Source organism: Myiozetetes cayanensis, unplaced genomic scaffold (genome assembly GCF_022539395.1).
Source record: "Myiozetetes cayanensis isolate MyiCay16 unplaced genomic scaffold, myiCay2020 scf28, whole genome shotgun sequence".
NCBI classification, from domain to species: Eukaryota; Metazoa; Chordata; class Aves; order Passeriformes; family Tyrannidae; genus Myiozetetes; species Myiozetetes cayanensis.
This window is the reverse complement of record NW_026087499.1, coordinates 5,774,746-5,789,028: the sequence shown is the minus strand read 5'-3', so window position 1 is coordinate 5,789,028 and position 14,283 is coordinate 5,774,746. Positions and strand designations below refer to the sequence as shown.

General features: G+C 53.9%; 1 protein-coding gene across 4 annotated transcripts in view; it reads right to left on the bottom strand.

Moving 5' to 3' along the window:
• EPHB2 (EPH receptor B2) overlaps positions 1-14,283 on the bottom strand; it is a 103,440-nt gene that overhangs the window by 13,891 nt on the left and 75,266 nt on the right. For all 4 annotated transcript variants that reach the window (XM_050322171.1, XM_050322173.1, XM_050322172.1 and 1 more), the window contains exon 6: positions 5,313-5,437. In XM_050322171.1, coding sequence (XP_050178128.1) covers positions 5,313-5,437 — 125 coding nt within the window. The remainder of the gene's footprint in view (positions 1-5,312; positions 5,438-14,283) is intronic.

Here is a 14,283-nt window from a genome sequence, read left to right as displayed (position 1 = left end):
GGTGGTGTGGGCAGAGGGGCCACCCTGGGGAGAACAAACAGGCTCTTCCTCCTGGCAGTGAGACACAGAAGCAGGGATGTGAGTATGGATATCCCAGGGCTATCCAGCACCTCTCAGGAAAGGCTCTAAAGGAGGTTTTTAGCTGGAAAACTTGACTTGCTGCTCCAGGCCTCGAGCTCAATGGGGATGGGAACTGCTTCCCTCTTGTGTGCACACCTTCTCTTAGCACTGTCCTCCTTCCTCACCCCCTCCTCCTGTGCCTGATCCAGCCTCAGCACCCTCTCCATTTGCTCTTCACCACCTCCCTTTGCCTGTGCTGGTGGCAAAGCCCACCTGAACACCGGGTTTTTGGACCTTGGGAGAAGTATTTGGAGTGCTACCACCCAGGGCCTGCTTCTCCAGGGGCCATGGCCAAGTTACCAGTGCTGAGGAACCCAAGAGCACATTTAAAAGTGATAATGAGACTATTTCCAAACTTTTGCCCTGCCCCCTGTCTGCTGTTCTTCCAGCTGAGGGCTGGAGCAGTCGCATCATAACGATACAGATGGCATTGCACTTCTGTCAGTGGTGGATCCATGAGGAATTATGCCTTTAGCTGAGGACCCAGAAGCACTGGTGGACAGGAATGTACAAGAGAACAGGCAGGGACATGGAGAAACTGGACAGCAGAGGAGGATGGGACCACATTCAGAGAGTCTTGAAGGTGGTCAGAGGCCTGGCAGGCACGAAGTCCCAAAAGTCAGAGCAAAGCAGTAATCCCTGCAAAGAGCACAATGCCTCTGGAAAACACAGAGATCATAGGAAAGCCAAGTTGTGGGCATGAGCCCCGAGAAATGGAGGTGCAGGCACTGTTTTTTAACCCCAGTGTCTGTGGTGATGTTGAAGGTTCTCATCCTTCCTGGCAGCACCCCGGATCTGGCAGGTCAGGCTGCCTTGGCAGGATCAGTGGTAAAACAGAGCTGGCAGCTCAGAATCTGAGCTGGCAACTTTACAGACGAGTCCCCCGAGATCTGTTCACTTCAAGTCACTGCAAAGGGCTCAGCAAGCCCAGGGACCCCCACCCTCACCAGGGTGTTTGGGAATCAGAGTAATGACAAAGAAAAGCTCAAGGACAAATACACACAGATCAAGGGAAGATGAGCACACAGCAAACCCATGGCCTTGTTGGTCTGATCAGTCCTCAGCACTCCCTTGGACCTTTCCCAGGTGGGCCAGGAGAGAAATAGGTCAGGAAATGTTCACAGTTTTAGAGCTCAAGGGCTTGGATGAATCCTCCCAGGCCCTTGGATGGCATTAACAACACAGTAGTTTAAAAATCATTTTATCCAACTCTTTTGGAGAACCTCATCCCTGCTCCTGGAGGACTTTAAATAGAATGCGAAGGGGCAGCCTACAAGCTGGTTGATAGCCTGGGAGATTGATTTGTGCCTGTCTGAGGAAAGGGTGCTCATGACTGGGCTCTCCTTTAATCCCAGACCACAAGGAAAAAGCATTTACACCTCTCCACCCTCCCTTATCAAACCTATTCTTTCTCCTTGGCATCACCTCTCCAGAACCTCAAACACATTCACCTCAAACACTTCTTTCATCCCCCCGGGCTTCTCCAGCAGGTCCAGGGCAACCCAGACGGTTCAAAATCCAAGTCCAAACTGTTTTATTGCAGAGGTTTGTGGTGTTTGTGTTTTTTTTTTTTTTTTCCTGCTGATTTTGGTTTGTGTTTGTAATTCCTAATTCAAAATAACACACTTATTTCTTCTTAGGTTGGTTTTTGAGTCCTCATCTGGTTCCCTTTCCCACGAGTCAAACTGAAGCTGAAACCAAAGTCTGCTCAACAGAGAAAGAGCTCCTTGAAAGCCTTTCAAGTAGGCTGTGAAACACCAAAAGGACTTGCAAAAACTGCTTCTAAAATGTCACCTTTTAAAATAAATAATTAAATAAATAAAAAAGCCAAGTGAAAAATGTCAACTGGCTTAATTTGGCAGAGAGCTCCTGTGTGCCCGAACAGCCCTATCTGCCAGGACCAGACCATCACACACAGCTGAACTTCAGCCCCCATGGGATGGGGGAATGCTAAGGTGTGGGGAGAGGATCTTCCAGCCACTCTGGAGGTGGATCCATGGGGTCTGCAGAGCCTGGACTCTCATGGGGCTTCCCAGCTCCACCTGGCACAGGTCACCTCTCCCAACCATCCCAGGAGACATCAAAGGGCTCCTTTGCCTCCTAAACTATTACACTGGTGACCAAACTGGGCTGAATGTCTTCAAACAATTACAAAATTGAGCATAATCAAGCCCAATCCTTTTGCACAATGAAGAGAGCTAATTACCCTTTGCAGTGCTGGACACCACAGTGGGTCTCCAGTTCCCACACTCCAGGATGAGTCTGGCAACTTTCTGGCCAGAAAACTGCTCCGTCCTTTCTACGTGAAGGCAACAACACACTTCTCTTAGTAAGACAAATATTGGCAGGTGCATCTTGGAAGTGGAAAAAACCCACATTAAAAAAACACAGAGAGCAGCCACGTCAGGCAGGGTTTGCACAACGACCTGCACCGGTTCGCTCCAGCTCCACGTGAAAGCAACTCATAATGTTGCCTTTGTACAGGCACCTTTAATAGCACCTAAGAATAGCAATGTTATAAATAATCTGTGAGAGGGAAACAAAAATATGCCTTTGTTTCAGGTATTGTGAGTGGTTCTTCTCTAAAATAACTTCTTCCATTTTTTTTTAATTTAATTTATGTCTTTATATAGGAGAGAATCGGTTCAAAATGGAGAGGCAAGGTGCTTTTTACACAAAATGTGTGTTATGCTATTCGTCATTTGAGCTGTTTTCATGAAAATAAAACATAATTTTCAGCTGGGGGAAAAAAAAAATTCCACCAGAAACAACTTAACCAGCTCCAGAGATGTTTGCTGAGCATTCAGAAGCACGAGGGACAGTTTGCAGTGAAATATTTGGAAGGAAATCACCTCTGCAGAGACTGGCAATGGAGTGAGAACACACCTGGGGTGTATCACACACCCCATCCAACTGCAGGGCTGATGGGAAGCAGGGGAAGAGCAGAGCAGAGCCAAAGCCCTGCATTTTGGGAGTGTTCCCAGGCATCCAGTAAATGGTTCTCGATTGCAAAACTCAGCCCTGCAGTGGCCGGGCTAACCTGGCATTCAGGGATTAACCTGAGGTTCAGGGATTACCTCTGGCCCAGCAGCCTGAGCAGGACAGAGTGTCCTTATGAACACACGCACATCCCTTGGCTGGGGAGGAGTCACAGCCCTGCTGTTCTCCAACCAAAGAAATAGGGAAAAAAAAAAGGTACTGTGAGGCTCAGATGATTCTGCCCCTCTGCTCTGTTCAGGTGAGACCCCCCTGCTGAGCTGTCCCCCCTCCTCTTGGGGACCAAGCACAGGAAGGACGTGGAGCTGCTGGAGAGAGTCCAGAGGAGGCCACGGAGATGCTCCCAGGGCTGCAGCCCCTCTGTTCTGGAGCCAGGCTGGGAGAGCTGGGGGTGGTCAAATGGAGAAGGGAAACTCCAGGGAGCCCTGAGAGCCCCTCCCAGGGCCTAAAGAGGCTCCAGGAGAGCTGGGGAGAGACTTGTGATGAGGGTCTCGAGTGACAGGACAAGGGGGAATGGCTTCCCACTGCCAGAGGACAGGTTTAGGTGGGCTATTGGGAAGGAATCCTTCCCTGTGAGGGTGGGCAGGCCCTGGCACAGCTTGCCCAGAGAAACTGTGGCTGCCCCAGCCCTGGGAGTTCAAGTTGGACAGGGCTTGGAGCAACCTGGGCTAGTGGAAGGTGTCCCTGCCCATGGCAGGGGGTGGGATGAGATGAGCTTTAAGATTCCTCCAACCCAAACTCATGCTGGGATAATCCCATGGCTCTATGAAATACCAGGACTGAGAGCACCCAGCACGTGGGGCTGCCTGTGTTGTCCTCTGTGCTCTCTCCCTGCTGTCTGAGAGTGGCTTGGGCCACTTGTCCCCATCATCAGGGACAGTGTCCTAAGCTCTGACAACACTCACCTTGTGGCTGCCTGCAAAGACTGACCACCAACAGCAGCACAATGTTTTAGACAAAAAATTCTCTTTATTTACAGCCTCCCTCAGAAAACTGAGGGGAGAGGGATGAAAGACAGAGGGTGAGAGATTAAGAGAAAGTAAGAGGAGGAGAATGAACTCCTTGAGATCTTCAGCCTCTACACTGAGGGTCCCAGGGAAAGAACCCCTTTTGCTTTCCAGATCTGTCTTATCTACTCATCCATCTTGCCACATATTCTGGGATCATTTCCAAGGGTCAAATAAATGGCTGTGATTTATGCAATATAGGTCAGGACCTATTTAACAGCTTACAAAGGAGCCCCCCCCCCCTCCCTGTTCTCCCTCTGGCTCTTGGTGATGAGAAAATAGGTCACAGGCAGGCAGTGGGGGGGATTAATCATTTCTTCCGGCAACTGCTGGGAAAAACATTTTCAGTTCCATTTAATCATAAAGCTTTTTAATTAGTTAGTTTGCAATTTATAATGTATAGTTTATAAGCTCTTGTGTAAGGGGGCAGATTCCTGGAAGGAGAAATCTCCTGCTCCCCTGGGTTGCACGGATGGAGTTCACCAGCAGAGCCTGGCAGGTCCTGGGACCAACACTTACGTGGTCTTCAGGTCTCTAAGCAGCCACACAACTCCAGCCCCATGAGATGGACACCCTGGCATTGTCCAGACTGAAATCCCTCTGCTCTCCTGAGTAGGGAGATGCTGGAAGGGGCACGTTCCCCCTGGGATGAAAGAGCCAGAGCTGCAGGACCCCTTCACACCAACCCCATTGTGCAGTGTGGGCCCTCCATGGGAGCATGGACAGGTTGTCCCTGGTACAACACCCAGGTTCAGGATGCTAAACAGATGCCAAGTTCACCTTGGGTGCAAATGTACCCATGGACAGCATTCCATAAAACCTCCGAGATGGGACACCCAAAAAAGTGTGCTCTGGCCCTGGACTGGATATTGCCACCAGCACCCACTCTTCCAGTACAGGGAAGAGAAAAATCAGACCCTTGGCTACCCAGCTCTCCCTGCAGTGGGTCCACCTGCCCCAAGTGCTGTGGAGGTGAAGGGAGAAAAGTTCCTCCTGAATGACCAGCAGATTTTCCACACTTGGGTCACTGGGACTGGACTCTGGAGGGCTGATGGCCACCCACGTGGCCAAGTGCAGCCAGAGAAGTAACCTGCTGATCAGCCAACTGCTGTAGCTGGTGTTACACCCTTAGGCAGAGCTCTGCACCCCCCTCCTCTCCCCAAAAGCCGTGGGTGATCCCTGGAGTACCTTCTCGTAATACTGCAGCTCGTAGTCCAGGATGACTCCGTTGGGCTGGTCAGGCTGGGACCAGGAGAGGGTGATGCTGTCAACGGTGCGGCTCACCTGGTGCATGATGGACACAGCAGAGGGAGCTGGAAAAGAGAACAGGAGAGGGACCTCAGTCAGACACCAGCAAGGGTGGGTTATTGCTGTTTGGAGCTATGGAATTCACTCCCAGTTCAATGGTCAGGACATCCTGGATTTTGCTGTTTGTAGAGAGCAGTTAGGGGAGGGGAAAAAAAGTATTCCTTTGGATTTGTAATTAGAAAACACATGGGACAGTGCCTCCAGCAGGAAAAAGCGTAATTCCAAGGAAAAACAAGTCCAAGGTTGGAGCAAGCACAGCATTGTTCCAGCTGGGAAAAGCCCCACAAACCCAGTAACGTGCAACCCTTCCTGCTCGCCACGGGGAAATCGGGGGCTTTGCACTTTGCCATTTGCACGGGGAAGCTTTCCAAGGCTCGGGAGGAGCTTCCCAAGTCTCCGGCGGGGCGCGGGAAGCTCCTCCCGCCGGGTGCGGTTGGGTCCGCGAGCCGCACACGCCGATGGCGGGAGGTGCATCCAGCGCATCCAGCGCATCCAGCGCATCCAGCACATCCAGCAGCCTGAGCAGGCAACGCAAACCTGACCTGACACGCTGACAATGCAGAGCCGCCCGCCCGGCCCGGCCCCTGCAAACGGCACCCCCCCCCACACCCCCCCAGACGCCACTTGTCCCATGGGCACAAAGGGCCCTTCCCGTGGCTTTGAAACGGGGCCAGGTGGGAACAAGCGCTGGTGCCACGCCTTGGGAAAGCTGTCGTGGGGAGCTGTGCTGACAGGCCCGTGGGGCAGGGACCACGGCGTGGAGCTGCCACCTCCCTGGGAAACTCCGACCAGCTCTGATCTGGCTGTGGAGTCGGGGAAGGAGGGGGCAGGTGAGCCAGCCCTGGGCTGCCTGTAATCCAGCTGGATCAGGAGGCTTGCAGAGCTCATCGGGGCTGAAGGTGTGTCAGAGGAGGGTTGGGTTGGATAGCAGGAAAAGGTTCTTCCCCCAGAGGGTGGTCAGGCACTGAACAGGCTCCCCAGGGCAGTGGGCACAGCCCTGAGGACAAGTTTGGACAACACTTTTCAGGGACAGAGGTGGCATTGTTGGGGTGCCCTGTGCAGGGTCAGGAGTTGGAGTGGATGATTCTTGGGGGTTTCTCCCAGCTCAGGATAACCTGTGATTTTCTGGTTCTAGGTATTGACAGTCAGAGATGCCACAGCACTGCAGGATCAGCCACCCACCCTTGCTGGAGGGCTGACACACACACACATGGGTGCCTGTGCTGCCTCCTCAACTCTGAATTGAGAGCACCTTGCCCACTCTGTGCCCAGCCTGCCCACAGCACTGCCCACACATCCACATCAGTCCGAGGCCTTTCCAGACCTCACCCAGCGCCAACCCCACCCTGGAGAGTGTGAACTCCAGCCGAGCGTTAGCCCTGGCACGTCTGCCAGTGCAGACTCACCACTCCAGCAGCTCCAGGGCAGAGGGGAAGCCTCAGGGGTGGGAGAGGACTGGAGAGCAGGAGCATGAAAGCCTCCCCATCACTCGTGTGCCAGGTCTGGATCCGAAGGGATGCAGAGAGGTTTGCACTCAGACGGGCTTTTACCAAGTCCAACCCTTTCAATATTTCATGGAAGAACAACTCATTTGACAGCTCTGAGGCACAGCTCAGAGGAGCAGCACACAAATCAATGCCTCTCACTTCTCCCCAGGCTGGCTCCCCTTGGCATCCTGGGCAGCAACAGGAACTGTGCCAGCCGGGATTGCAGCACCAGGACCACGGTGCTTGGACCAGCGTGGCTCCAGAGTGTTCCTGCACAGCCCTGCAAGGAATTACCAAGGAGCTACTCCTCTCAAATACACCCACAAAAGCCATTTTTCTGATCCACCATCTGCCTCTTCACTGCTGGTTTTCTGGACTCTGAGCACTGCAGTCCCAGGATGTTCAGTGTCTGTGTGCCAAGGGGCTGGGTGTGGGTAAAGCCACCGCACTGCTGCACTGTTTCCCTTCACCTGCCTGGATTTGCCCACTCCTGAAGGAATCCTGATGTGGATGAGCTTCAGCAGAGTGTTGCCGAGCTCTGGTTTTGTCCAGAACTTGCTAAAATTGAAGGAGGGCAGAGAACTTCCATCACTGGAAGTGTTCAAGGCCAGCTTGGAGTAACCTGGTCTAGTGGAAGGTGTCCCTGCCCATGGCAGGGGGTGGAATGGGATGAGCTGAAAGGCCCCTTCCAACCCAAACCACTCTGGGATCCTAACAGATCCTGAGACCAATCCTTCCATCCATTCCTGGTGAAGCCAAGCCCCATTACCCACCAGTCTGAAACCCTCTGTATCACCTCAGCCCTGCCCTTGCTCCGTGGACAAGGCACTGCCTCCCTCCTGTCCCACTGCTTCAGGACACATCTTTACACACTCCTGGGAATAGTTTCTCATGCTGGTGTTAAGATAAAACACAGGTAACATTCCTGGAGCCTGCCAGCTCTTGCTGGAGCTTGCTGCTTCCCTGTCAACACAGATTCCATTGGACATCTGTGATTTTCAAGACAAACATTTATCTCTCTCTGGAGTCAAGCCCTGGAAGGGAGATGTGACCACGCTCCAGATGCCCTGCAGCTTGGATGGGACTGGAATGAGGGGAGAGCACAGCCAGGGGTCTCTCTGGTGTCTGCTCTGGGAGCTGATCCCACACTTGTACGGGCTGTCCCAGGACAGGGGCTGCACAGACCTGTCCCACTGGGATGTGGCAACATCCCATGACTTAGACAGGCTATTCCAGGACAGGACCCACACACCCCCAGACATGTCCCACCACGGAAATGGGATGTGGTAACACCTCGTGATTGAGACACAGGTTCAGTGGCCTTGCAGCTGGAGAAGCTCCTCAGCTTCAGGTTCCTCCCGGTGGGAGCGAGGTCCCTGGGATGTTCTTCTTCCAGTTCAGGCACTGCACACCGAGCTGGGAGCACACAGATCCTGCAAGGGATCTCCTGCTTCTCCAGGCTATGCTGAGGAAGATAAGCAGCTCCAGGAAGATGTGTGTGACTCATCTGTGAGCAGCCAGGCCAGGCTGCTGCGTACCTGGGGAACCTGCCCCGGTCTGGCCCAGGAGGAGACGCAAACGGATGAGGTGGAGCTCGTCTGATGAGCCCTGATGAGGCAGATGTGCTGCATGGTGGGAGGAGGCAGGTGAGATGAACGACTACAGTGACTTCAGCGCTTTTCCTGCACCTGGGGCAAGGCAGTGTCTCTGGATGGGCAGGAATCTCCCCACTGTGTCTCCTCAGAAACTGCTCCTATTATCACAGACACCAGAGGGGTGCACAGGAGTAAAATCCCAGGAAGGTTCAGCTCAGAAGTGACCCCTGGGTGTTTCTGGTCCAAGTGCATGGCAGAGTAATTTCAAAATCAGATCACTTTGCTCAGGACTGTGTCCAGCTGGGATCTGAACATGTCCATGACAGTAATCCCATGGGGCCTAGGAGATTTTTAAGTTCCCTTCCAACCCAAACCAGTCTAGGATTCCATGATTCTCTTCTGTTACCTGAGTAGACTGAGTTTCTTGAGCACTTTCATCTGCCCACATATCTACCTGATGACTCTCTCCTCAGTATTTTCCAATTTTTTGTTAACCTTTTCAAACATAAAACTCAAAACTGAGCTCAGTAGCCTGGATATGCCTCTCAGCTCCAGAGACAGCATCCAACTCCTCACTCAGGTTTGATATTCCTGCGTGTCCAAGATCACAGAATATGTTGAGTTGGAAGGGACCCACAAGGATCCTCAGTCCAGCTCCTGGCCCTGCACAGGCCCAGCCCCAAGAGTCCCACCCTGTGCCCCAGAGGATCATCCAAACCCTCCTGCAGCTCTGGCAGCCTTGGGGCTGTGCCCACTGCCCTGGGGAGCCTGTTCAGTGCCAACCACCCTCTGGGGGAAGAACCTTTCCCTGAGATCCACCCTGAGCCTGCCCTGACACAGCTCCAGCCATTCCCTGGGGGCTGTCCCTGGTCCCCCCAGAGCAGAGCTCAGTCCTGCCCCTCCTCTGCCCCTGCCCAGGCAGCTGGAACTGCAGTGAGGTCTCCCCTCAGTCTCCTCTTCTCCAGCTGAACACCCCAAGTGCCCTCAGTGTCCTCACAGGGCTTCAAATCCAGGCCCTTCCCCATCTCCATTTCCCTCCTTTGGACACTCTCCAATGGCTCAATCTCTCCCTTCCACTGTGACCCCCAAACTGCCCCAATGTTGAGGTGAGGCCACCCCAGGGCAGAGCAGAGCGGGACAATCCCCTCCCTGGCCCTGCTGGTGATGCTGGGCCTGATGTCCCAGGACAGGGTTGGCCCTCCTGGCTGCCAGGGCCACTTCCCTGGCTCAGCCCACCCTCAGCCAGCTCTGCAGAGCTGCTGTTCCCTCTCCACTGGCCACTTCCACTGTTGTTTTTCAGCTGTGCCCCCTGAGCCGGAGGGAGGAGGTGGCTGCTGCTTCCTCACTCCTTGCCCCTCCCTGCTGCTCGGGGTCAGACCCAACCCCAGCAGATTGAGGCTGCTGCAGCATTTCCTACCACCCCCTGCCTCCTGCTGGGAGAGGGGTGAGAGATCCTCGAAGCATCCGAAATTAGTGTAATTGGTAAAAGTGCTCTGTAAAGCTCGGGGCAATTCATTATGATAAAACTGACAAAAAGCAGCAGGGGGACATCACACAATGAAGAATTGTTTCGGGGCAATGGGAAAGAAATAGGCCCATTTTTCCTCCTTGTTTTTATGTCTCTGAGTTGTTTTGAGGGTTCTTAGGCAGCTCATGTGTCTCCCACCCCAACCCATCCCCACCACACCACGACTCTGAACAGGACCAGGAGCCTCAGGACATCTGCTCAGGCACCTTCCTCTTTTATTCAGCAAGAGCTTCCATCTAGGAACTGTTCCTTTCCCCCAAACCTGCTTTTTCAATATCCTAAGGAGACCTCCCTTCTATCCCATCTCTAGCTGCCCCATCCCTGGAAGTTGGACTTGGAGCAACCTGGTCTAGTGGAAGGTGTCCCTGCCCATGGCAGGGGTGGAACAAGATGAGCTTTAAGGTCCCTTCCAACCCAAACCAGGCTGGGATTCTGTGATTCTATGACTCAGTCTATTCTGGTTCATCCCATCCCAAGGGACCCACCAGGGCTCCACACATCCTTACTGCTAACAGACTTTGATAGCAGGGGCCAATTTTCTGTGTCTGAGGCCACCACAACTGCCAGGGGCTGTGGCTGCCACCAGTTTTTGGGAGGTCTGGATCCCAGTGAGGTGATGCCTCCAGTTACACCAAGCCCACCTCCAGTTACACGCTGGACGATGTCCATGGCACGCCAGGGTCACTTCCAAGCCTCTGGAAGGTCACACTGTGCAGGCTGGGAAGCTGGACTGCTGGGATAAAGGGAATAAAATGGGAAAAGAGAGTGCCTACAGCCAGGGATGCAGCCAGGGAGCAGCCCAGGGGCTCGGACTGTGCTGGCAGCATCGCCTGCAACGCTCCCCGGGAGTGCCTGGTGGGACTGTGTGGCTCCAGCCTGCTGGGGGGGACACCAGGAGCTTTCCACAGCTTCTCTTTCATCATGTCCATACCCATTTGAAATGCTGCCATGCAATCTGCCCCCCACTTTGCAGCCACCCCCTTCACCTGCCAGTCCCAAGGCTCAGCCGCTCACTCCTTGCCAGAGCGTCAGAGCTGTGCAGATCCCGAGAAAATCAAAGACTCCCCATTCCTCCGCTGGCTTAGCTGGGAGAGTCAGGTTACAGGCAGCAAACCCCTATCTCTGATCACTCTAATACCACTAACCCATGTCATGTCAGACAGAGTCAACATTTGCCCTGGAAAACACTCACCACGGAGAGAGAGCAGAGCCAGCCCGGCCCGTGGCCTCTCCCCGGCAACACTTTGAAATCACCCAGGGGAAAAAGCGAGGTGAACAGCTGGGAGTTTTCCAGCATCTCCTCAGAGCCCTCCTGACAGATCTTGGTCCCTGGAGTGTCAGGTTACCAGACTGGGGGAAACTGCTTTTATTATAGGAGGGTCAGCGGGGAATTGTGGCATTTTCAATTACCCCCGAGCAGCAGCGGCTGCGAGCCGGGGTCAGGATTAACTGCCTGACCCCCGGCTGAAGACAGAGTGCCAGGGAAATGCACCATGATGCTGGGAGGCACCAGCCAGTCCAGAGGCCATGGGATAGGGCCCTGAGTGGGGAGATGTGAGGGGGAAGGTTGTGTCAGAGCATCTGGCAGGGGATGCCTGGGACTGCCCTGCCACCGTGGACTTGGAAAGCCTTGGGGGAAGGGGACAAACTTCCCTCCCAATGCCCCCACCCAGGGACTCAAACTCTCTGGGTGACTCAGGTAGCTCCAACACGTGGGGAACAGGATTCCCTAGGAGTCCATTCCCCAGGAAAGGGTTCCCAGAGCTCCTCCTGCACTTGGAGCTGCAGAGAGGCTGAAGGGTGACACTGTGCAGTGGTGCTGTGATCCCTCACGGAGCAAGGGCCTCCCTGACCTTGAAACCACAGGGCTTGGAGACATCTAGGCTGGGATCCAGGCTCCAGCAGCGCCAGAAAACTGTGTTTGAAGTGGCAGGAGCACACAGGGCCTCTGTGCAAGGCTTCAGGAAGGTGAAGTAGGCACAGGGGGTGTGGGGAGTGACCTCTGTTTCTCCAGCAAGGGCAGAGTGGAAATCCAGGACAATTCACCGCCCACTTTCCCAGACACCTCAATGCCTTGCACCAATATCTCACCCAAGGGACACCTAACCCAAAGCAGCCCAACAGCACCCCAGTCCCAGAGGTCCCCAGCAGGTGACTGTCACTGAGCAATAGTCCCACTCTCCCCAGTCCAGGTCCTACCAAGGCCCCAGTTCTTTGTGCTCCTGCTGAGCTCAGAGTCCAAGCACATCCAGATCCCGAACTGAAAATGATTTCTCTGGTTAAAACCTTTCTCATTTTTTGCTTTTCTCAGTCAAGTTCTCTCCTGCCGTGGGCCCTCCTGGAGAATGGATTAGAATTTGAGGTGCCTTCCTCCAGTGTGAGCACCAAAAGCACCACAGGGAGGAATATCTGGCTGAGGAAGGGAGGAAGGGAAGCTTCTCCTGACCTGCCCTCCATGGGGTCCTGGTGACCCTGCTTTGTGTGTAAGGTTGGGCTGGAGACCACCAGCACTTGTGTGTGTGTGACTCTCTCCTGCTATAAGGGTTCACTATTCCTTGGACTATTACAACATTTCTCCACCCAGTTCCTTGCCCAGTCCCACCCCTGTGATGGCATTTCAGGAGCCACACACTTTTGGAATCAATACTCCCCTGCAGAAGCTGAGGAAAGCAAGGAATGACAGACAGTGCTGGGACTCTGAAACAACATTTGCCCTTAAAGCAGCAAAATCCTCAGGTCTGGGGCATTCCTGGTCTTGCTGGAGCTCTGGAAGGCTGGCACTTTGCAGTGTGTGAGGTTTTTGTTCCCAAGGTTCCTGGCAAGGTGGCCCCATCAGGCTGGTGCCCACCCTGTGTCGAGTGCCTGGAAAACTTCCCAGTGGGCCCAGCCTCCAGCTCCTTGAGTCTGTAACTACAAAACACTGGAAAATCTTAAGAACATGGCAAAGCTGGTCCTGGCTCTGGCCCCACTTGGATCAAGGCAGGCTTTGGTGTAGATTACAGCCTTTAAAACAGTTGTTAATGCCACAAGCCCAGCGACTTGGCCCAGGCAGCCGAAGGTTTTGGCTGTCTCTGAGCTCTTTGTTTAATGGGGTTTGCAGTGCCCATTTGCATGTGCCACTGGGCTGTGGAGGAGGGCAGGGCTTTGTTCCCACACTCAGGAGGTGCTCCAGAGGATGCTGGCACTCCCCACGTGGCTGTTGGAGCGGGTTTGGGGTCACTCGGCTCCAAGGTCATCCCCACCTCCTGCCCTCTCTCCATCTGCTCCAGATCAGGGGCATGATGATCATCAGCACAGGGGTAGCAGGAATACTGGCAGGAGACAGAACCCCATGCCTCCAACTTCCCCCCCTGACTTTCCACAAAATGACACTTTTCCCAGAAAACGCCAATTAATTGCAATGAAAACTGTCCTTAGGAACAGCCTGATTTCAGAATTTGAAATATAGAAAGCTCAGAGTAGAGAAATATTTCTTGAAAGAGTCAGGTCTGTGCAGAGCATTTACAGAATCACAGAATGATCTGGGTTGGAAGGGACCTTAAAGCTCAGCTCATCCCACCCCCTGCCATGGGCAGGGACACCTTCCACCAGCCCAGGTTGCTCCAAGACACATCCAACCTGGCCTTGGACACTTCCAGGGATGGGGCAGCCACAGCTTCTCTGGGTAACCTGTGCTAGGGCCTCTCCATGCTCACAGCCAAGAATTCCTTTCCAATATCCCACCTATCTCCGCCCTCTGGCAGTGGGAAGCCATTCCTCCTTGTCCTGTCCATCCATCCCTTGCCCCCACTCCCTCTCCAGCTCTTCTGGAGCCCCTTTAGACACTGAAAGGGGCTCTCAGGTCTCCCTGGAGCCTTCTCTTCTCCAGTGAACCCCCCCAGCTCTCCCAGCCTGGCTGCAGAGCAGAGGGGCTCCAGCCCTGGGAGCATCATCCCTTGGACCCACTGTGTCTTGCTAATTTTTGACTGAACTTGTCCCCTTTCCCTCTTGCATGATAACCTCCACCAGGCCCCCTGTGTGTGGTGACAACATTTTGAAATTATCAGATTTTTTTCCCTCAGGAAGAGCATTTCCTGCCCAGCCCCACGAATGCAGCTGCCCAAGGTCAGGGATGGATATGGAATGGGCTTGGAGGGACAGGCACAGTGAGCACCTTCCTGCCTGAGCAGTGTCCCTGCATTTTGTGTGTCCCTGCCTCTCCAGTGTGTCCCTGTATTCCATGTGCTGCTGCCTCTGGTACC